The sequence below is a fragment of the Neoarius graeffei genome, chromosome 13 (genome assembly GCF_027579695.1).
Source record: "Neoarius graeffei isolate fNeoGra1 chromosome 13, fNeoGra1.pri, whole genome shotgun sequence".
Lineage (NCBI taxonomy): Eukaryota > Metazoa > Chordata > Actinopteri > Siluriformes > Ariidae > Neoarius > Neoarius graeffei.
In genome coordinates, this window is record NC_083581.1 from 62,542,239 (window position 1) to 62,566,672 (window position 24,434).

At 42.8% G+C, this 24,434-nt stretch overlaps 1 protein-coding gene across 5 annotated transcripts in view; it reads left to right on the forward strand.

Annotated features, from left to right (window-relative positions):
• Positions 1-18,169, forward strand: part of rerea (arginine-glutamic acid dipeptide (RE) repeats a) — a 351,957-nt gene extending 333,788 nt beyond the window's left edge. For 3 of the 5 annotated variants that reach the window (XM_060938298.1, XM_060938297.1, XM_060938300.1), the window contains 11 exons: positions 9,199-9,361; positions 9,978-10,070; positions 10,736-10,935; positions 11,061-11,222; positions 11,316-11,429; positions 11,589-12,967; positions 13,489-13,711; positions 13,803-14,505; positions 14,781-14,951; positions 15,076-15,259; positions 16,102-18,169. In XM_060938298.1, coding sequence (XP_060794281.1) covers positions 9,199-9,361; positions 9,978-10,070; positions 10,736-10,935; positions 11,061-11,222; positions 11,316-11,429; positions 11,589-12,967; positions 13,489-13,711; positions 13,803-14,505; positions 14,781-14,951; positions 15,076-15,259; positions 16,102-16,135 — 3,426 coding nt within the window. In that variant the 3' untranslated portion in view covers positions 16,136-18,169. The remainder of the gene's footprint in view (positions 1-9,198; positions 9,362-9,977; positions 10,071-10,735; positions 10,936-11,060; positions 11,223-11,315; positions 11,430-11,588; positions 12,968-13,488; positions 13,712-13,802; positions 14,506-14,780; positions 14,952-15,075; positions 15,260-16,101) is intronic. The other 2 variants (XM_060938299.1, XM_060938301.1) reach the window with 1 other exon arrangement.
• Positions 18,170-24,434: the final 6,265 nt, after the last annotated feature.

Below are 24,434 nucleotides of genomic sequence, written 5' to 3' on the forward strand. Positions count from 1 at the left end.
CGTCTCGATATCTTTCTGGATCCTGTGTAACACAAGCGAGTCTAAAACGCATGTTCGTGTATTGATTTAACAAGGGCGATTAGGCATTAAAGAAAATCCTGGGTACAAAAGGAACTAGTGCGTCGATGTCAAATTCAGAGCAAATAAATATTAACCAAAGGAGTGTTGACACAAGCACATATATGTTTGACCAAGAGTAGCCGTTCAGATTCATTACTCGTTATTGCTGTGTTTACTCACTGAATGTACGAGAGCAAAGAAAGAAACATTGTCCTGTAATTAAAGTCTGCTAATCATAGAGTTAGGGTTTTATCAGAAGGTCGTAAAGCAAATACAGCAGTATTAGGATTCTTACTTAATAGACGGCCCAAACCTGACACATTAGGCAATTTGTTACTGGCTGTTGTTGCTCAAATTGATAAACCTATGAGTAAGATGGCTGTAATAATAATAGTTCAGGGAGATTTAATAGTGTGACGGAGAAGGAGGCAGACAAATTGAAGTACAGAGTTGTGAGGTTAGTTCAATATAGACACAGAGGAAAAAGCCAACAATGTCTTCCAGCTCAAACCTTAAGCAAGAACTTGCTTTTGTGTTGAAAGTCAGTCCTCCGTGCCAGTCAATGCCCTGAGGAAAGCTTGATTTATTTTCCCAGCAGGCCTTTCTCCCTCTCCTTGTCTCTCAAATTGTTTTTGTTCATAGGTGACTCTTTAAGTGCAAGCTTGTAAATGTTTAGCGAGAGTCATATTTGCTGCTCTTCAAGCCCTGCAACTCAAAAGTATATGCTGTTTTCTTCCTTTTTTGCTCAACACCAGTTTGTCGCATAATGATTTTTGTTAAACACTGTCCTTCCCGGCACAGTTGCTCTACAATTCATGACTTGTACACAGCTTGTTAAAGTGCCGGGCCTACAGCCAGGACTACAGAGGGCGATACAGTGCAGCGCATCTGTCTCTGCCTCTTCCCTCAGCTCTTATTAGCTGGGTTTCTCATAAAGAGCTGGTGCCAAGAATAAGCGCCCACTGCTGTGCAAACACACCAGGCCTGACTAGGTCTCAGGAATGCTTTATATGAAGGCAATAAAAGGGGAAGTGGGTGTGTTGCCTGACCGTCGTTGTTCTTTTCACTGCCACCATTTCCTCCACTCAAAAGACAACGTCATGGAATCATTTGTATACCAGCGCTAGAAATGTTCCTAAACATCCCCAATGTGCTTAGTCTACAGATAGCAGATAATTCCTTTTGCGTTTTGTTTTTCCAACACAACCCCCTCATGAGGCCTTGTGGGAGAATCAAGTCTCACTACCACTGTTACTCAACTCTGCTTTTATCGATTCAGGTCTGAGTGGTATTGGCACGTGTCTTTTCATCTTGCAGTGTGTTGCGTTATCACATTTACTAGACACTGTTCGTTCTGTTGAAGTTGCTTATTATGATTTATCTGTATACTTGAAGTTAATGATGGATCCCCAGCCTGTATTTTCCTACTTCAGGCATTAAGAAAAGACGACATGGTATATGATTATCTTTGGAAGTAAACACAGTTTTGCTATTATAACATATATTCTCCAGTTACCACTCAGCCCTCCTTGAGGTGTATCTCAGCCGTTGATCGTATTTAGATACCTGCTCTTCTGGAGGAAGAGCTCAACCTAATTGGTCTGGTCAAATCTGAGGTAGTTAAGGTAAACGCTGAAGGAGGAGAGACAGGCTGCAGGAAGACAGAACGTTTTCTTCCCAGTCAAAAACATCAGCTTCCGTTCAATGCCCTGAGGCTATAGAGCTTCCAGTAGCACAAGCAGCACACAGTCTCAGGTTCTGCAATTTTCAAGATGACCAAAATTATTTTTATTGGTTCAGCCGTGGAGCAGATGTTTGCCCTGGTGCGATCTGCGTACGCATCAAATTAAATTCATGGCAGTGTCTTCACCCGGCTGCCTCGGCCCCAGATAACTTGGACACAAATATACATGGACATATACGTGTGTGTGTGTGAATGTATGTGTCTCACACACACACACTCTCTCTTAAATCTAATTATGCAGCAAGGGTTGAGCACAGTTAGGAGCAGCTGTCTGTGACAAAATAGTTTGCTTGTTTTTGGTAAATGAGGTTGTTGTTTATGGAAAATGTCATTATACTGGAGATCTTTGAATTCTATCCAGCAGCCAGTAGTTGTCCTCCTTCTTCTCTTCGCCTCCCGTTTGAAGAACAAATACATGATCTGCAGTCCTGACAGTCCTTTTTGAATACGACTGGCTCTGGCTCATTTAGTGCAGTTTTGTGAACAAAGCCATCGCGATTCGTGTTGATCTTTGGGATTAGACTGAACGGCCCCTGTCAAAGTCGCGCCATAGCTGTATATTTTCTTCTGTTGCCAAAACCGCTTACAGCAGGGAAACACAAGTGCTGATTCTTGCACTTGTGCATCTTTGACCTGTGAAAGCAGAGCTTATACAGTCTATCCCAACAGAACCCGGGGGTGCAGCAGGGATTAACCAGCTAACATTTTACTCTGTGCTGCACCAGCCAAGGCCACTCCGTTTTCCTCTCACCTTTGCTCGGTTTAACCTCAAAAGTGGGTGTCTGTATTTAAGTAGAACCAGGTTTCACAATGTAGATCTGAGTTTTGCTGTGTCGACCTTGAAGCAAAAATGGATTAATGCCGAACCTGCCTGCCGATGTCTCTTCAGGACAATTTCCTTAGCTTTTCACCAGTTGCATGATACTTCGATGACATTTAATGTCAATAAATGCCGAGATTTAAAATATTTAAAAGCTCAAGGCTTTTAAATAATGAGATGAAATACAGAATAAATGTGTGTGACTGGACGCATAAAATATCAGGTTAATGTCAATGGCAGATATTTTAGTATTTAATTTGAAAAGCAATTATTAATGTTCATTGGCGTCTTAATGTTTTGGGTCAGAATACAGAGAAAATGGACTTCATCAAACATTCAGAGCCAGACTGTGTAGTTTAGTGCAGAAACTCTGAGTCAAATTTCTGTCTCACTTTTTCTGCCATCAAGGCTAGAATTACATTCCAGATACTCCCCCCTCCCGCTTCCTCCTTCTACATGGGCACTCTTTGCTCTGCATAGGGACAGGAAAGCGCAGTCCAAACTCAGCTAATGGATGTTTACAGCTGCAGATTGACTGCTTGCACCCAATCACCACATGTTCTTTTTTAGCCTCCAACACATTTGGCTCGAGCGAGCACGCTCTGGAGACATTTTCTCTGCGCAAGGTTGATTGTCCATTGTTATCTTCCATTTTCTCCCTCTACTCACTCCCTTCGGCGCTCTTTCCCCCCTCACTGCCCTCCCCTTGCATTCTCTCCCCTGCTCTCCTTGCCTTGCTTTTGCCAGCTCCAGCCTTAACCGTTTGGCGCCCTGTCAAAGCAGGGGCCTTTTGTGGCTTCATCACAAATCTGCCAGGAAAAACAGAAACCATCTGTTCAAGCCTGGGCTTGAGCACGGATGAGTGTATAAATACAGGAGTTTAGCCTTCGCGCTCATACTGCGCGCGCGCACACAACTAGAAGGGTCCAGCAAATGGCCCAATTTCCCCTAACACTATGCCAGAGCTGTTTCTAAATCACAGTGAACAAGGCATGATCTCTTGGAAATTGCAGTTCACACATAGAACCTGCTCGCAAACACCCACATCGACACTTACTTGGGGCAGAAATGAGATGGGGGGGGGAATCCCTTCATGTGGTGATAGGAGGTTAAGCCTCTTCCTTGTCAGATAATCCACCCTGCAGAAATATCCTGCAGATGGAAGCATTCTCAAACAACCTATAATTCAGAGCTTAAGTTATCTTTTTTTGTTGTTGTTCACCACCAGCATGTTCGTGCATCTCTGCTTCTAACAAGTGCATAAAGAAATACAAAAACATGACTGGTTTATTTATTACTAAACATATAACGCAACTATATTTAAAAATACCTTTTTTTTTGGTTGTTCATAATACAAATTTTCAGCACTGTATTAGGATATATTTCTATAAATATGATTGTGTTATTTGAAAGATAGCAGAAATGACCGAGATAAAGTTTTCTAGTAAGTAGTCGGGAAAACAGGACAGATAACATGATTGATTTAAATGCATAAAAATATAAACAGTCAGTTGACCGGATCTAAAATTAGGATTCTGTTCATCGGAATAAAGAGAGCAGAAAAATATCACATCCTCAAGCACAGCTCAGAATGTCTCCCACATACTGTAGGACAGTTTGACATGCTGATGTTCATGAAAGTGACTTCAGAAATGTGGGTGTGGGGTCCTGTGCAGGGCGTTTTTTATTTTTTCCCCCTCAGGGGTTATCTTTTATTTTTGCATCACTGCATGATGATGAAGAACCGCTCCTAAGAACTGCTCCTGTTGCTCCCCTTACAATTTGGCGCTATATAGGGACGCTTTGTTTTGTTTTTCTGACTGTGCTGGAAAAGGATGGGCAAGAGTAAAGAGGAAGGAAGATGAGGACTAGACCTAGGAAGTGTGTCTTAGCAAAGCCTCTCGGCGCTTCCCTTCGAATCATATTTCCTCTCCCAGACTTGAAAAGGGGGTTTTCTATAGGTCTTCATCGCCCAAGGAAATTTGTCTTCAGCGCATACAATCCACTCAGAACATTTCATCAAGGCCCGTTCAGCCTCATCTCCACTCCTGCACATATTGCCCAAGCAGGACATATTAAGCACGGCGTTTTCGCAACGCTTATAAATGTCTGCTCTCAAGCCGTTGTCACTTGTTTTTATAGCTCATGAACGAAATTACTTTTGAATGACCACAGTGATTCCTTTCCTAGCAACAGCATTGCCCTAGTAATTGAACTGAACTTTGGAGAATTTTATCTATGGCGATTTTTGGAAACATATAAAATTCTGTCTTTATAAATGGGCTGACTTTTTTTTTTTTTCTCATCATCTTTCGTAAGTCTGGGCTTCATGGCTGAAATCTGGCTCCAGAAAGAAGAGAGGGGAGGGTCTGAATGTAGGGAGTGTGTTACATAGTGAAGAAAGCCTGCCCTCTGTCCTCCTGAGCAGTTTTGATCTGCACATTTCAATTAGATTTCACATCAGGAAGTCTGCCATCCCTTGGCCCGCACCTGCGCCCTGTTCATCCCCGCCAAAGCCTCACGCTTTCCAACACACACACACTCGCCCCATACGCTTACACAGCCCATTATTCCTCCCAACATCATATCACAGCGAAATTACCCAAAGGAGTTCGACTAATCACATATTGTACAGGGTTATCGCGGTACATTAACATGAACCTGTTTTCCAAGGCCGTGGAAACAGCACTGGCATGTTAGTCTCTTCTCCTTGTGTTTGTTTTGAAAGTGTGGTGAGAGGCTAAGGTGGGTGGGAATCTCAAAGTCAAAGAAAAGGATTTGTCACACTTGTGTTTCTCATTTGGCTAACGTCTCAGCCGCCCACAAGTAATTGATGTAATTGTGATAATTGATATTTCGCCTACTCATGTCCGCCAATGGGCTCCGAAAGGGGGACTGCCTGTTCCAGTACTGTTGCGTTAAGCCAAAAGCATTTGGGAAACATTTGCGGAAAACAGACATTCTGAGGAAATCTTTATTTCTCTTGTGGCCACCAGCAAAAAAGCTGTAGGAGCTCCTTTGATGATATATTTATTACTACTTCATTTATTTCAGTTTATTAAAAGCTAACACTTTTTTTTAGCCTTCTTATTAAATACAACTCCGTCTTATATATTATTGTGCCGTTTCAAAGATTAAAGATGAGCGTTTTAGTTATGCTAAAGGGACTGTGCTCTAGTGTTTACTCAGGTCTGACATGGCAGCCTGTGTGCTGCTTATACTTTTCCTGATAACAGTCTGTCCCTTTGTCAAGCTTCTACTGACTCGTATTTGTTTCAATTTCTCATTAGTTTGAGGTTTCATTTTTATGTATCTTTATATTCGCTCCACTTACTCATGAAATATACATTCACCACTCAAAGATAAACTTCATATCTTTGTGCGACCGTGTAACATCCTCTATATGTTATATGGACTTGAGTGTTTTACTGGGACATATACCACTCATATTTTTCATACGAGCTACATCCAGGACATGGAGAATCAAAACCGTGACTTAAATCTCTATATGTCACTCATGATGAAATCGATTAATTGTTTTTGATAAATTTGGGTACTTTTTTGTTGATAAAAAGAAAATCACATGTTGGCTTGAAGATATGAAGTTTAGTTTAACTTCTTGTGTTGAAAAACTTGCATTTTTCATATGAAATACATCGCGGATCTGAGAGACATATTTAAGTAACATTGGCTGGCTTTTTCCATGATATGAGATGTATTCCATTCAGCTAGCATGATAGTGAACTCATCTTTGACTCGTTCAGTATCATGCTAGCTGAATGGAATATATTGAATATACCATGAAAAAAAGCCATTATTATTATACACACACTCTTCATATCCGCATTCTTGAAGGTCAATGCTAGCTTACCTGTGAGTTAGCACTGTCAGTGTAGCCACCTTCCAGTTACTGTAGCGTTCATGAGTAGTGTTGGCGAATGCTAATAAAGCAGTGCTATCGAGAGCTAGTAGCACAAGCGAATGACCGAGAAACCAAGATTTCTGTCTCCAGACTCCTCTTCCACACATGCTTGCCATAGTATTTTTCACTCCGACTTAAGTATTCATTTCCCTGCGTAATTTACTTGGTTACTTTTAAAAGCAACATCGACAACTACACACAACGGAGAGACCTGGCAGCCAAAATTCTCTCAATCTTCCACTTTTAAGGAAGCAAACCTCATGGCCATGTTTGTTTACAAATTGTCACAGTCACTTGTTAGCGTGTGAAAAGAGTCTTCGACGTGTCTCTTTTCCAGTTTTTCAGTGTCCAGTGGTATGATTTTCTCTTGCAGATATGTGTGTAGAATATATAATGAAGTTTTGGTAGCATTTTGGGTGTTTAGCGTTTCTTTGTTTTCAGTTTATTTATTTAGTGCTTAATTATAGCATAGCTAGTCCTAGCAATAGCACTGGATTAAGGCCAATTTATGCTGACAACCCAGTCCTCGCAGATGGCGTCGCAGATGGTGTCTGCGAAGCCCCCCCCCTTCGCAGACGCTCTGCGTGCACCTCCCAAAAATTGTGACCACCGCAGACAGCGTCGCAGACCAGAGGGCTCTGATTGGTCCACTCTACAGCCGCTGTACACGCACTTCCGCTTCCCTACTTTCCCGGTTTGTTTTGTTTTCACGACCGCCATTTTTAAAAACACGAGCGAAGATGGAGCAGCACGAAGAGCGGTTGATCGAGGAAGTGAGGAAGTACGTACATCTATACGACTCCAGTTCTAGTCATTATAAGTAACCGGAGGATAAACACTCCACTAACCACACCCACCAACTACTCCTAGCGATTTCGCGACTTCGCGCCCCCTTGCGTTGTGGCGGTGAATAACATCGCGCACGCCTATTACTCCCCGCTCAACGATAAATTACAACTGTCTGCGAAAAGCTATCTGCGAAAGCCTTGTTGCAAGAGCATGCAGAGGCCCTTAGCCTCGTCCTTTCTCTTTCCCGGCGGACAAAGAAACGGTTCTGCGCATGCACAGCAGCAAAGTTTTGTCATTGGATATTCACATGCGTGCCAACGTGTGACGTCATGTTGTCTTGACGATGTGCAATATTTTAGCAATTTTTTTTTTTTGTGGATGTGTCCATATTATATAGAGAAAATTACATGGTGGCATGAAGATATGAATTTTTATCTTCTCGTGTTGAAAACTGTATCACTTGTTCGCTACGCTCACTTGTGATGTATCCATTCACCACAGATAAACTTCACATCTTTGCGCAACCGTGTATCGTATCATATATACATCACACGTGTGTGTGTGTGTGTGTGTATATATATATATACATATATTCATCACACATGTATATCACACTCGCACACACGCACAAGTTTTACTGCTTTGCCCTGTGCAAATGTAACATGTAGTGCATATAGATTCATTTGACTGAGCATCAAATTAAATAAGTCTCTAGGATAATTGAAACTTTTTTCTTTTTTCATTGCTGACCAAGAAAAGTATAAATGTTAGCCACCAAGCTGTGTTGAGAACAGCATTTTAATGACCAATTTATGTAAAAAAGAACAGCTGAAGCAAAAAAAAAAACATCCTGAACACATGAATGACATCTAAATCCCTGTCATGCTGAGTTTGTCGTACCCAGTACTTGACCACCTCCATCAATCCTGTATTCCTTAATATGTTAAAGCACATTTAAAGCCGTGCAACTGGTATGTAACTAATTTCCTGTAGCAAAACAAATATGCAGTTGTAAGGCAGGGAAGGTAGAAATGTTATAAACCACCACAGGCAGAATACTACGTAATTGCTCCCTCCGCCTGGCCATACTTCCAGGGTGTGTATTATTTTGAAAGCTGCCGGAAAGCACCAGTTAATTTGTGCAGGCTGTCTTAGCAAAGCTTCTTCTGATCCATGATTGCATGTGTTAATGTTTCAGTAGGATATTGATTTGCTGGCTGGCTTTTGTGTGCTGGATTTATATGCTCTGCTCCCTGGCAAGCGCACCCTGAATGTTTGATTAAAGTTCAATTGACTCTTCCAACGAAGGAACTCGGAGCCATTTCACTCCCTATTTGTAGCGCCAAAGCTCTCCCCGACATGTTCTTTTGTTCCCTTTAAAGCGCCTGCCACCCAGGCAGCCACCAATGTACTGATCCTAATATCCTAGCATTCAGTGAGCTTCGCTGCCTAATCCTGGAACAGAGACAGCTACAGCACAACACACCAGTCTGTTGCAAAACCCGGCATGGAGTCTCCCTCCCAGCATCCGTGTTCTCTTGCTCGCTAGCTGACCTCAGCACAAACCTTTTTCGTCAGCCACCCTCTGAAAACAAGCCTCTGTTTTTGTGCTGTTATCAGTTTGACATTTTGAGGGCTTTTAGGACAAACAAAGGGGGAGCAAAAACGCAGCTAACAGCTTTGTTTATTTTGGATTAGCAGATCAGCATAAATTTGTTACTTCTTGATTTGTAACAGCAGTTCAGCAGTGGGTCATGTTTGATAAGATTAAAAGATGAACAGTAAACAATCATGACATTTTTTTCAAAATGCACAGTGAAGAAGCGGTTTTTAACGTACAGCTTCATGCTCCTCTGGTTGCAGGGAGAGTTGATAACTTTTTACTATTACTGGAAGAAAACCCCTGAGGCTGCTAGCTCCCGAGCCCACCGCAGACACCGAAGGCAGCCTGTCTTCCGTCGGATCAAGACCCGCACAGCAACCACACCTGTCAACACTCCCTCCCGACCACCTTCCAGCGAGTTCTGTAAGTGCTCATGATTCCCAAGAAACAGAACAGACATAGCTAAACAGAAGAAAGAAAGAAAGCACAACTTTATTCATCATACACTTGTGAAATTTCCTCTCTGCATTTAACCCATCTGAAGCAGTGAACACACACATGCGTGCGCGCACACATACCCAGAGCAGTAGGCAGCCATGCTAACAGCGTCCGGGGAGCAGTTGGGAGTTCGGTGCCTTGCTCAAGGGCACCTCAGCCCAAGGCCGTCCCATATTAACCTAATCGCATGTCTTTGGATTGTGGGGGAAACCGGAGCACCCGGAGGAAACCCACGCAAACACGGGGAGAACATGCAAACTCCACACAGAAAGGTCCTCACCAGCCGCTGGGTTTGAACCCAGAACCTTCTTGCTGTGAGGTGCTACACCACCGTGCCGCCCATTTCAACAGGGCGTTTCAATGCAAAAATAAATACACTGAGGATTTTACCACATAGTGAATTCATTCATAATCTTTTCACAAGCAGAACCCAAAGTAGTTGCCGTAGTCAAATGTAAATCTACAATTGTTTGTCATGTTTTTGTTTTGTTTTTTTCTCCCCTTATTGTCATGCCATTAAACCTGCCTCTCTGTCCTACAGTGGACCTGAGCTCAGCCAGTGAAGATGACTTTGACAGTGAAGACAGCGAACAGGAGCTGAAAGGCTACGCCTGCCGCCACTGTTTTACAACCAGTAAGAAAGTTCTCTGATAACTGTGCTAAACATCCATTCCAACAGTTAGACTGCTGCATTCTGATAGTACCTGAGACAGACTTGTGTATGTGCATAGATATTTAGTAGCACTACATCCAACAAGATTCACACTGATAACCTGATATTCACCTGACATGAGTGAAATATGAGCTTTTCACAGCCAGCAGTTTGTCAATCCCCAGGTGCACTGATCACAGTATTAGATTTTAGTAGTAACATAGACAGACAGGTGGTGTTCCTACAACAGTCCTCGCATCACAGGCGTATCAGGCCCTTAATAATCCCCACAGCAGGTCTGTAATTACTCTCTGTTTGAAGAAGCCATGCTGCTCACCTACTCTCTCCACTGGCAGATGGACCTTGGAGGATGTTGCTTGCTAATTTCATCCTACCTGACAGTTACTCATTTGTTCTTTGCCTCATTAAACCCTCTGACTTGTTGGGTACAGTTGGTGCTCACAGTACTCCCATATGGTATGAGCTACGAGCATCACCACGTAACGCAGCATGGCAAGCCCGAGTGTGAGCATTCAGATGTCTGTGTGATGTAATGGTTTGAGAGTCAGGGATCAGGCTAGTTCATGTATACTTCTCCCCAGTCACTGGAAAGCAGAGCTCATTTTGAGTCGGAAATGTGTTTGCAGCCTCCAAGGACTGGCACCACGGGGGCCGTGAGAATATCCTGCTGTGCACCGACTGCCGTATTCATTTCAAGAAATACGGTGAGCTGCCCCCAATCGAGAAACCTGTGGACCCGCCACCGTTTATGTTCAAACCCGTCAAAGAGGAAGAGGATGGGCTCGGCGGGAAGCATAGCATGAGGACTCGACGGAACCGCGGGCCGGTGAGTTCCAGTCGCAAGGAAGAAAAGATCTTAATATGTGGCTTAAGCTTTGGTTTGTACTTGATACTTATCTTTTAGTATGCATCTACTGTAAAGTAAGTTATAAGGTTTTTTTTTTTGTCCAGATGTCGACGCTACGAAGTGGTCGGAAGAAGCAGACAGCCAGCCCTGATGGTAGAGCCTCACCAACCAATGAGGACCTACGCTCAAGTGGCCGTACCTCGCCCAGTGCAGCCAGCACGTCCAGTACTGACAGCAAGATGGACTCGGTGAAAAAACCCAGTAAGGTATGGCCTCATTAAGGCACTTTGTTACCAGTGCAGCATGTCCGTTTTCCTGTGCATCATAAGAACCTAAATGTTTATCTTCTTTTACAACAGAAGATAAAAGAGGAAGCACCATCACCAATGAAGAGCGTCAAACGCCAGAGAGAGAAGGGATCCTCAGACACAGAGGAGCCTGAAAGGGCCAGTGCTAAGAAGTCAAAGACTCAGGTAGGATTCTTTTACAGGACTGCTCCATTGTACTTAGCTTTGCCTAATTATATTTAGCAGTTATCATTCACTTTGGTTTGTTGGCGGTACTTCAGGATCAGGTTTAGTAGTCCCCTCTTAAATTAGGACCTGCTGTGACTGTTTGTTTGTGTGTTCAAGGAGTTAAATCGGCCTGATTCACCCTCAGAATGTGAGGGAGAGGGCGAGGTAGAAAGCTCGGATGGCCGCAGCGTGAATGACGAGGGCAGCGACCCCAAGGACATTGACCAGGACAACCGCAGCTCGTCTCCCAGCATTCCAAGCCCACGTGACAATGAGAGTGACTCGGATTCGTCAGCGCAACAGCAGGTCCTCCAAGGCCAGCACCCTTCCATAATCCAGTGCCAGACGGGCACTTTGCCCGCTGCACCCCTTTCCTCCAACACCACAGCATCTACGCCTTCAACGTCGGGTGCAGCACCACTCCCTTCACAAGTATCTCCATCTGTGCCCACCACCTCCATCCCTACACAACAGATTGCTTCAGCAGGACCGCTTTCTCACATTCAGTCCGGAGCAGCACTTCATCCTCCAAGGTTGCCTTCTCCTCACTCACCCTTGCAGCCCATCCCTCAACCTCCTGTGCCCTCTCAGAGTGGCCCACAGGCTCTACAGCCTCAGCTCCATGGCCCCATGCCTCCAATGGGCCATCCTCTGCAGGCAGGGCCTCACATGCCTCATCCTCATGCCTCCTTACCTCCACAGAATTTCCCTCTCGCTCAGTCTCAGGTCCCCCCTTCCCCCATGTCAGCCCAGGCACCGGTGACCTCACTATCCCAACAGCAGCCACCACCTCACACTCCTCCATCGCAGTCCTCATCATCCCAGAGTGGCACCCAGCCCCCACGAGAGCAGCCCTTGCCTCCTGCGCCCATGTCCATGCCTCACATAAAGCCTCCACCCACCACCCCCATCCCACAGATGCAAAACCCTCAAACGCACAAACATCCACCACACCTGTCGGCTCCACAGTTCCCTCAGAAGCCACCCAACCTGCCCCCACTGCCTGCTCTGAAGCCCCTAAGTTCCCTCTCTACGCACCATACGCCCTCTGCCCACCCGCCTCCATTACAACCCATGCCTCAGCCTCCGGCCGCACAGCCTCCCGTACTCACACAGTCCCAAAACCATGTGCCTCCTCCAGCTCCACCGCCCCCCTCATCTTCGAATACTTCCTCACACTCTGCACCTTCACAGCCGCCCTTCCCTCCTCATCCCTTTATCCCAGGAGCCTCATCTGCTCTCCCACCCTCCTCTGTTCCTTCTTCCGTGGCAGGACCCTTGGCTGTACTACAGCAGCCCCCATCATCCATCTCCATGCCCCTGCCTGCATCCATCAGCGCACCCTGCTCAGGTCCCTCCACCGTGCCCGCCGTGCAGATTAAAGAGGAGCCTCTGGATGAGGCCGAGGAGCCTGAAAGCCCGCCACCTCCACAGAGGAGTCCTTCACCAGAGCCCACCATAGTCAACACACCCAGTCATGCCAGCCAGTCTGCACGGTACAACAAACATTCTTACCTCTAATCTCATGTATCATTGCACCAAATTACCATAAACACTATTCTCCAGGTTATGTAGACAATGTTTAAAAATGTTAGAGTACCCTTTCTTTGCCTGCTTGTGTGTGACCTGCCATCGTCAGAGCCAGCACAGGCATGAGATTAATGACTGTATTATTAAAGTGAAAGGGAGCATCAGTACACAAACATCTCTTGTTCAAGTCTGTTATGGTGCTGTCTCCTAAGTGCTGCACACACACTGCCAGTGAATAGCAATGAGGCTTCTAATGCACCCAGGATGTAGCTCATTATGTCAGAGGCACTAAAGAGATTGATGTAGTTGCTTTACCCAAGAATAATGAGCTGGCATGCCAGGGGTCATTTATTTGTCATGAAGTAATTGCATTTCAAATGGTCACAGGCCCTCCACAGGCAAAAAGGACTTCCCAAGTAGAACTAGTTTACTCAAAATATTGTGAGCATTGCATGAATCAAAGTTTTTTTCTGTCGTGCCGTTTCAGGTTCTATAAGTACCTTGACCGAGGCTACAACACGTGTGCAAGAACTGATTTCTACTTTACTCCACTACCATCATCCAAGCTGGCTAAGAAACGTGAGGAAGCACTCGAGAAAGCGAAGAGGGAAGCAGAGCAGAGAGCCCGGGAAGAGAAAGAAAAAGAGAGGGAACGGGAAAAAGAGAGGGAAAGAGAACGTGAACGGGAGAAAGAGGCAGAACGAGCTGCAGTAGGTTTCACCTTTGTTTTCCAGGTCTTTATTAAATTAATATGTGCTAGTCCTCTTAGACCTGATGAGAATCTCTCATTTGACTTTACAGAAGGCATCCAGTTCTTCTCACGAAGGCAGACTGGGCGATCCACCAATGGCTGGGCCAGCTCACATGCGGCCACCCTTCGATGCCAATCCAGCCACCATCGCTACTGTACCACCCTATATTGGCCCGGACACACCAGCATTGCGCACACTAAGCGAGTACGCTCGACCCCATGTCATGTCACCCACCAACCGCAATCACCCATTCTTTATGCCTCTAAACCCAGCTGAGCCTTTGCTGGCCTACCACATGCCGGGACTGTACAATGCTGACCCTGCAATGCGTGAACGTGAGCTGAGAGAACGCGAGATCCGCGAGCGTGAGATCCGTGAAAGGGAACTAAGGATGAAACCAGGTTTTGAGGTCAAACCAGCTGACCTTGACAACCTGCACCCCTCAGCAAACCCCATGGAGCACTTTGCCCGTCATGGCCCCATTGGATTACCACCCATGGCAGGCCACCCATTTGCCTCTTTCCACCCAGGACTGAACCCTCTGGAGCGTGAGCGCTTGGCCTTGGCCAACCCCCAGCTGCGGCCCGAGATGTCCTACCCGGAGCGGCTGGCTGCTGAGCGTCTACATGCCGAGAGGATAGCCAACGATCCCATCGCCCGGCTGCAAATGTTCAACGTGACACCACATCATCACCAGCACTCGCACATCCACTCGCACCTCCACCTGCATCAGCAGGACCCATTGCATCAAGGTGAGGGGAAATTTCTTTAATCACACCAGTCATTAAAATGCATAATAATTACTCACATGCTTCAGTTCCATTTAAGAAAATCATTTTTCTGTAGTTTTTGTGTGGTGTGTGAAAACATGCATGCAGCAGCACCTTTGCTTGGCCTGTGTTTGAGGACTCTGTGATTTAAGCTTGGTGTTTGAACGTCATTGAGTGGTGGGCATGTACTTGTGTCTGTATTATTGTACTATTGTAATGCCTTTGTACCCTGACAAATTGCTGCTGACACGGAGTAGGTGGTGGTGAATGTCTTGTGTGTCCACCAGGTTCTGGAGCCCATCCACTTGTAGACCCCCTGGCTGCCGGACCCCACCTGACCCGCTTCCCGTACCCACCCGGAGCCATCCCAAACCCACTGCTTGGCCAGCCCCCACACGAGCATGAGATGCTGCGGCACCCTGTATTCGGTGCGTATTCTGCCGTCGGGATCATATCACAAGCCAAATTAGCTTGTCTTAGTCTCACTTATATACTATGCTATTGTATTACTCAGGCTTAACTTATCTACACTGCGTTGTGTTGATGTTTCAGGTACTTCATACCCTAGAGAATTGCCTGGGGGTTTGCCTCCGCCTATGTCGGCAGCGCACCAACTCCAGGCTATGCACGCTCAGTCTGCAGAGCTGCAGAGACTGGCCATGGAGCAGCAGCAGTGGCTTCATGGCCACCACCACATGCACGGAGGCCATTTGCCTGGACAGGAAGACTACTACAGGTAAGTGAGTCACACCAGGTAATTGAAGACTTTGTATTATAACCTCTCTGAAACTCTGTGTCCTATGATAGCTATAATCATATACTGACTTTAAAGTGCATATCCTGGACCAATTTTTTTTTTATATGAAAGTATGTCCCGTTACACACTCATCCAGAAGGGTAATTTTGCACAAGGCAATCTGTCTACAGCAGAAAAAAATAAAATAACAAAACGCATCTGGAAAAATCCCAAGGGAGTCTGGAGCCAGATTCGTGACGTTACCTGCAGGCTGCGAGAGCTTTGCACGGTTTCAGTGCACAGCCTGTGTAGACCAAGCGCTCCCATTTCTCTCTCATTGTCCGGTCTTTTGGAAAACGATGAGTACTAATCCCATCAAGATTGGTGTTGCTACACCCTCCTACGATACATCTGTTAACCATTTTAATAATTATGCGATAACATTGAAGAAATTTGCAGAAAACCACCAGGTCGTTTTCTCATAAACAAACCAGCGCTGACGTAGGATTCAGAGGGCAGCGTCCCGCATGCGACATCACGAAAATCAATGTTTGCCGGGAAATCCAAATGCCAAGTTTTTTCAGAGGCGGACCAATTCGCCTCAAATGGCTTGATTTCAACTGAATTTTTCTGGTATTGTGCAAGGTAAAAAAATTGCACAAAATGTGACAGATATTTGATCAAAGTTTAATATAAAATAGGAGAATTACATTGATCTTGCTCCTGAATTTACCCGTGATATGCACTTTAACGTATCAACTGAAATTTAATTCTTATTGCTGTGGGCATTGTGTGTAAGGCATGCGTTTTAACTGGTGCTGTTTGTCTTCTCATCCCCACAGCCGGTTAAAGAAGGAGAGTGATAAGCAGCTGTGATCATTTCGAGGGATGTGATATCACAGAGGTCAGCAGGACACAGGAGGTCGCACCAGTACAGTCGGACAGGAATTTGCGTGCCCTTGGGACATTTTTGAAAAAAAAGTGACCAGGATAATCTGATAACTTCTTTTGTTTTGTTGTCAGTTTTCTTTACTCTTATGGACTTTTTTTTTTCCCCCCCAAGAAGTTGACTTAATTTTTTGGTATATAGCGTTCGAGTAGTGACAACGTCCTCAAGACTGATTGTGACTTTCCTGCATGAACATCCTCTGAGAAGCTTCCCTGACATTTTGTAGGTGCTAGAATACCAGACACTTTGTCACTGTGCTTATTCAAAAAAAGAAAGAAAAAAAAAGGAAAAGAAGTTGGGCCATTATATCTGAAAAGTGCTATCTTAAATTCAATGTTTATTTTAATACATTGTAGGAGGTTTTTAATTTTAAGAAAAGCTGCAGCATGGCATTTTTGTTGAGTCTGTAAATAGTATATATAAATATATATATACATATGATTATTATTATTATTATTATTAGGTGTGGATTCCTGACGGATTTGTAGACCTCCAGTATAATAGTTCTGAAGCATCATCCCTTGTTTCAGAGGGGAATGAGATGGCATTATTTGAGTAAGTAGCCATGTCGCATGGTTGCGGTCCATAAACCAGGGTCGCAGATAAATGGTTGTACCAGATTTTTATCCACACACACCTAAGGTGAATGCTCAAGTTGAGCTCCTTTTCATCCTATAGACTGTCAGCCACAGATACACATACAGACCCATTCATGATGTCATTAGCATCTTCATTTCCTCAAAGTGTGATGGCTCCAAAGGTGTGCACGAGGGATTACAAAAATTGCACTGAATAACATCATAAAATGAAATATTCAATTCTAATTGGTTTTAAGTGAACTGACAACACGAATGAGTGCATTTTAAAAAGTCGTAGTTCTGTGCACCAAAGTGAGGAAATTGGTTTTAAAAAGCTGAATTAAGTTTTCATACAACTTTCTGAACGTACTTATTGATTCAGGTATTTCTGTCCTCTCACAGTGATGGGAATGGCCTGATATTTTTTCCTCAGTGCTTTTTCATGAATGCTTTTAGTGATTTTAAACCGTTTGGGTGCTAACGGCAGTGCAGTTCCCCCACCTCCACTACTCAAGTCACTCTGCCTCACTCAGTCAACCTCACTGTGATACTCGAAAGATGTGGTTCTCCATAAAATATGGATTTAAGAGCTTTGAACAAGAATATGCGTATTTTGTGTCTGCATGTTTGTAGTAGTGGAAAAGAACATATTACCACTGCAGCTTCTCTCTGCATTCCTGACACTGCACTTCCCATGAGCTGTGATCCATGGGCTGTGTGACAGCCATCATCCACTGTTACATGCAGTATTTCACCTTTTTTTTTTTTCTTTTCTTTCATCTCACACACTCATCACGGTCATTTTACAGTCATTAATGCTCTCAATGCCAGAAGGTATTTTTGTGTTTCATAATTGGAATAATACTTGATAATCAGTGCTTTTATAGAAACCATCAGTTTGTTATTTTCCTTCCGTTGGTTAAGAGGGAAAAAAACATCCACAGCTTGCACGGAAACTTTTTTTGTGTCTGCTGAAACCCAAACTCCTCCATCAGCCACTTTTTTTTTTCTTTTTGAGTTGGACTCTGCAATCCATCTGTCTCTGTCTCTTCAATGTACAACATTCTCATTTTGTTTTCAGCATTTCCTCCCTTCTGTCCAATTTTCTGTGTCTTAAGCCTTCGATGTTGAGTGTTGTCAATGGTTTAGCTTCTTGTTTCAAAGCGGCAATAGCAGAATGTAAATTCTGACTGCTAAGATTTATATATACTGGTATCTTGAAGCTTATTGTATATATTAGTAGTCGCCATGGGATGACACAATGTAAACAAAAGTAGAAATAATTAAAACAAAAATTGTGAGTCCTGTGTTCTGCCCATTTGAGTATTTTGTAATTTTTTTGAAAATTTTGTGAAATTAAAATAAAACTAAGTTACACCACAAGGATACTTGATTTCTAGTTAATATAACTTTATGTGACATGTCAAAAGTAAATATTCATGCTGACAAAATGTCTTGAGTGTTTTCGCCCCTTTATGCTTTGCAGTAAATTTTTACACCAAGATCCTGAAAAGATGTCTTTTTTTTTTTTTTTACTTCTATATTTGTAAGACAAATTGGGCTTACGTGGTTTCATCTTTTGTGTTTATATCTATTTGAGATTCTTGGATTCGATTCAGTATGTAAACGTACACTGACCAAAACAAAATGATCGCTTTACACTTTCAGCAGTGTGGATTGGTTCCATTTTATTTGTATAGCACTTTTCACGATAGTTATTGTCAAAAACGGTGAATGTAAAGATGTACATTTAAATCCCTAATGAGCAAGCCACAGGCAGACGTTGTGAGATGTTATCTGAGACAACATGAGGAAGAAACCTTGAAAGGGGCCAGACTCAAAACAGTAACCCATCCTGTTCTGGGTGACACCTGATAGTGGGATTAGAAGTGATTTACGCTTCAACAGCTCTGTGCTATTAAATCAAACTTTGCGAGGAGATGTGTTGAAAGGATGATTTGATTTAGTATTAGCATATTGTGAATAAGAGTCCTGAGATGAACACAGGAGAGACTTTATTATTAATTACAGCAGCAGTTTTTAGGTACAAATCAACAGTATCCAATTAATGAGATTCGCTGCTGAAGTAAGTTTGAGTTTTGGGATTGATTGATTCATTTGATTGTGTGTAGGATATCCATGTAGGACTGTCCACAGCAGCAAAAAAGTGAATCACAAGGGCAGAAAGCTACCAGGAGAAGAATCATGGTGAATCAGGAAGGTCTGGAGAGTGAAAGGAGCCGCAGTAGTAGCAAAAGTGTGTCAGGATCGGTGGCAGGAGTGCACATACAGCTCACCAAAGAGAAAAGGGAGATTATTAGGTATGATCTTATCCTATAGTGGTATAAAAGGGTCTATGTTGTGACTAGAACACAAGCATGAACTCTGGCATCCATATCAGACAAGTGTATTAGGTGTTTTGTTTTTTTAATTAACCAGCCTCAACTATTGTCTGCACATACTTGATGCCATGGTTGTAATCATGTTGCAAATAGCAATGTCTGACACAAACAATAGCATTTACTATCCTTGTATAATGTACATTTAACCCTCATTACATGGCTAGCATGCTCATACAACAGCTCTAAATAGCCCAATGCTGCTTTTTATGCGTTAGAAGCGCACTCTTTATCAGTGATGGCTGGAAAAAAGGGAGTATCACAGAGGCTGAGATCTCCACCTGCCACTGAATCACAACATGGGAGGTCTTATCAGCTCTGCGGGCTGCACTCCTGGTGTGACTGAAGCACGATCAGAGTGGAAGGCTGGGAGCTTCATTATCATGTTTCAGCAACATCAGACAGCAGCACTGCGGTGGGTCTGCTTGTTCACCAAGATGGCTGTCAGGTTTGTCAGGCTTTCGGTCTCTCTATGAGGCTCTGAGTCATAGTTAAAGAGGCTTTTGGATGACATGCTGGGATGTGCCAACTAAAGAAAAAAAACATCCAATGAACTGAGATTATTCTAGAAGGTCCATGTTAAATATGCTATTACTAGCTGCAGGATGATTATCATTTATAAACAGCACATGGATTAGGAATAACGTGGGGGAAAACGTACTTGCTAACTTGATTGGGAGCTGTGATCTGATCTGGTTCTACAGGATCAGTCCTACTACATAGAATAGAGAGGTTACGTTTCCCCTCAGAATTTTACTACTGGAGTGCCTCAGGGGTCAGGTCTTAGTCCACTCTTCTTCCGTTATACTAATCAGTTGTCATGGCTCATTACTGCTATGCCAGTGATGCACAATTTCTCTTTTCCTCCATACACTTCTCAAGTTGCTCAGAGCGTATTGGACTGATTTTGTGACATCGCTTTCAACCACTCTGAACCTATGCTAGCCAACTAATGGAAACTACAGCACCAGTCAAAAGTTTGGAAACACTTTCGAATTTAATGGTTTTTCTTTATATTAATTAAAGGACACTTCATGTCTTAAAGTAATGATGGATGTCGCTTCTCTTTATTTAGTTGAGCAGTTCTTGACATCCATCCATCCATTATCTGTAGCCACTTATCCTGTTCTACAGGGTCGCAGGCAAGCTGACTATGGGCGAGAGGCGGGGTGCACCCTGGACAAGTCGCCAGGTTATCGCAGGGTTGACACACAGAGACAAACAACCATTCACACACTCATTCACACCTACGGTCAATTTAGAGCCACCAATTAACCTAACCGCATGACTGTGGGGGAAATCGGAGCACCCAGAGGAAACCCACGTAGACACGGGGAGAACATGCAAACTCCACACAGAAAGGCCCTCACCAGTCGCTGGGCTCGAACTCCGGACCTTCTTGCTGTGAGGTGACAGTGCTAACCACTACACAACTGTGCGACCCAGTTCTTGACATAATACGGATTACTACAATTGTGGAATAGGGCTATTTACTGTTTAATCTCAAACACATTAAGAAGGCAAGAAATTGCACTAATTAACTTTTGATGAGGCACACCTGTTAACTGAAAAGCATTCCCGGTGACTACTTCATGAGGCTGGTTAAGATAATGCTAATAGTGTGCAAAGTGTCATCAAGGTAAACGGTGGCTACTTTGAAGGATCTAAAATATGAAACACATTTTTTAACACCTTTTTTGTTTACCACGTAATTCCATACATGTTCCGTATGTATAATTATTTTATAATTTTGATCTTTTCAGTATTGTTGTACAATATTGAAAATAATCCACAAAAAAGAGGAGGAAAGAAAAACCTACAGTGCTCTCCATGATTACTGCCACTCCTTATAACGATTGGTAAAAAGGGTTAGAAAAAAAATCCACCTTTTAGTGCAGTAGCTCCATATCACACTAAAAGAAAAATGAGAAAAATCCAACCTTTAATTGAAATAAATTTATTCAGGAATCCCTCATCAATAATTATTTTTCAACAAAAACACGTGCCACTATTATTGACACCCCTTATTGGCATTTCATACTTTGTACAACCTCCCATTACCAGTAAAACAGCACTGAGTCTCCTATAACATTTTTATAAGGTTGGAGATGCAGAGCAGGGCATCTGAGACCCACTGTTCTTCATTACACAATCTCTCCACATCATCCAGGGTCCTCGGCCCTCTCTTGTGGTCTCTCCTCTTCAGCTCACCACAGGTTTTCAATGGGGTTCAGGTCAGGGGACTGAGATGGCCAGGGCAGAAGCTTCATTCTGTGCTCAGTGAACCATTTTTGTGTTGATTTGGACATATGTTTCGGATCATTGTCCTGCTGGAAGATCCAGTGATGATCCAGTTTTAGTTTCCTGGCAGAGGAGCCAGATTTTGATTTAAAATGTCCTGGTATTTCATGGACTCCATGATGCCATGTACTCTAACAAGGTTTCCAGGACCTTTGGAGGAAAAACGGCCCCAAAATATCAGTGTTTCCACCATATTTTACAGTTGGGATCGGGTTCTTTTCATTATAGCCATCCTTCTTTTTACACTAAACCCATTTTGAGTGTTTATTGCCAAAATGCTCCATTTTTGTTTCATCAGAACACGGTTCCAGTCAAAGTTGTAGTAGTATTTCACAAATTTCAGGCACGTATGTTTGTGGTTAACTGACAGAAAATACTTTTTTTTTCTCGAACCTTCTAAATAATCTGTTGGCATGGAGGTGGCGTCTGATGGTGGTTTTGAAGACTTGGGAACCCCAAGATTTTACTTTTTCTTATAATTCACCAACAGTGATCCTTGTTGTTGTTGTTGTTTTTTTTGCCTCTCTTACCCTCCTCCTCACTGGACATGGGGCAAAATAAACTTGGGTTCTTGTTCAGACAAGTTTGTAACAGTTCCAGTTGATGTCCACTTTTTTTTTTATTATTGCTCTAACAGTAGAAATGGGAATTTTCAGGTGAGTAGCATATATATATATATATATATATATATATATATATATAAACCATTCCCTGACTTATGAAGGTCAACACACTTCTCCCTCATTTGGTTTGCGTGCTCTCTTATCTTTCCCATGTTGATGGATGACTAAGGGTAATTTGACCTCTGTGTCACTTCGTATTTATACCCAGTTAATCAGGAAGTCATGGATTACAGCTTGAAAGTTCCTACAAACTCCAATCAACTCAAAAATGTATAATTTTAAATGGGAAGCACGTTTCGGTTGTATTGTGTTCACTATAATTTCCAGGAATGCCAATAATCATGGTACGTGTGTTTTTGTTGAAAGTGATTATTTCTCAAAGAGGGATTTGTTTTTCTCTGAATAAATGTATTTCAATTAAAGGTTGGATTTTTCTCATTTTTTCAATGTGACATGAAGCAACTTCACCAAAAGGTGGATTTTTTTTTCTAACCCTTTTTGCTAATCTTTTCGAAGGGGTGCCAGTAACCATCGAATGAATGAGTAGGTGTGTCTAAAATTTTGGCTCTTACTGTAAATGATTGAAGGTAATCATACTGAAAAATCCAACTTGGTATGACTAGCTACCAGAATAGAGGTAGAACTGGTCAAACTGGTAGACCATCTTTGCCAGCTGGAAATTGCTATTAGATGGAATTTCTGCTTATAATACTATATTAAAGACCAGTACTTGTTTTGAAATAATGCAACAGTAAGGCAATTCGAAATTCTTAAACATTTATTGATCAGTTTTGGCAAGTGGTAATGAAGCTGGAAAATAACTTTCTTGCTGGTAAAGAAGATCGACTAACTTGTCTCGACCTGTGGTTTGGCAGCTGGTAGCAGGGCATACTAAGCTGGATGTTTCATTAGGAGAGTTTGTGGAATATTCTGCAGTAGGAGCATACAGGCAATGACGAGCAATGTTGTAGTGCTGCTTTTTATATCATAGAAGCTGAATTGAACTGTCTTGAAGTTCAGCACTTCTTGTACCTGACAATTGCACTTATTGTACATCACTCTGGATAAGAACGTCTGCTAGGTGCCTGTAACATAATGTCATGCTGACAAACTACCTAGAGTAAATACATTTTTATTATTATTATTGTTATTATTTTAAGAATAAATGGACAGCACTGTCTTAGGTCCATCATAAATTTTTAATGCATGGGCATAGTTATAGGGTGACCATGCTTTTGCCACTGTAGCATGAAGCACTGGTCACCCCAGTAAGATTATTATTATTGGTAGTAGTGGTGGTCTGTACAGTTACCAATGTCATGTGAAACAAGTATAACAGTGCAGGAACAGGCATGTTTAACTCCCTGGTCCCACTGAACAAACATGAAAGCACAATTGAGTAAACATGTGTCAAACCTTTTTACGTTAACATTATTCATTATTTAGAAGCATAATATTGGATTTCTTTGGTTTGTTTTCAGCTAGAGTTAGCTAATGATATTGAATTCACAATGCTAGTGCAATTCATAAGATCTAGTCCGATATAAAGTCAACTATGACCTTTGTGAGGCTTGCTAGACAACAAACAAATGTTGCTTAAGTATTTAACTTTTATATCTGATCGGGATCCTATAGGATCAAGCCATCTATGGGTAGAGAACGCCACATTGCCATTTTTAGTGAATGCAAATTGGTATTTTTTTTGTACCACCCCAATAAACTGACCAAGTCTGACTTGGCCACCCCATTGTAAAAGTTCTAGCTGCACCCCTGTTTGAGTGAAGTTAAAAGTTTGCAGTTGGACATATTAATTAATAAGGTTTTATTCTTACAGGTAGGCAGAGGTGGACAAAGTACCCAACTTAATTACTTAAGTCAAAGTACAGATCCCACTGGTCAAATGTTACTCCGATACAAGTGAAAGTTGTCCAGTCAAATTTTTACGTAAGTTAAAGTACTGAAGTACTTGCTTTTAAAAATACTTAAGTATTAAAAGTGCATTTTCTGTCAACGCATTGTTGTATTATTGCCACAACGCTTATAATACCTCATGCCTCTGAAGCAACCGACTGGATTATTTTTGTGAATTCTCAAAATGAATGTATGCTGTGCCATCATGGTGGTTTAACGTTAAGCTAGCTAGTCAGTGACACTCCACCTGACATGCTAGCAAACGCTTTTCAAACTCAAAATCATATTGGGTAGCTAATGTTACTAGAAAAGAAAGATTTCTACATTGTTTATTTGGCAAGATTATGTTAAAACATATTTCTGAACAGACTTCAGATAAGTTAACATTATTCATGTTAGCGTAACTCCGTTTTT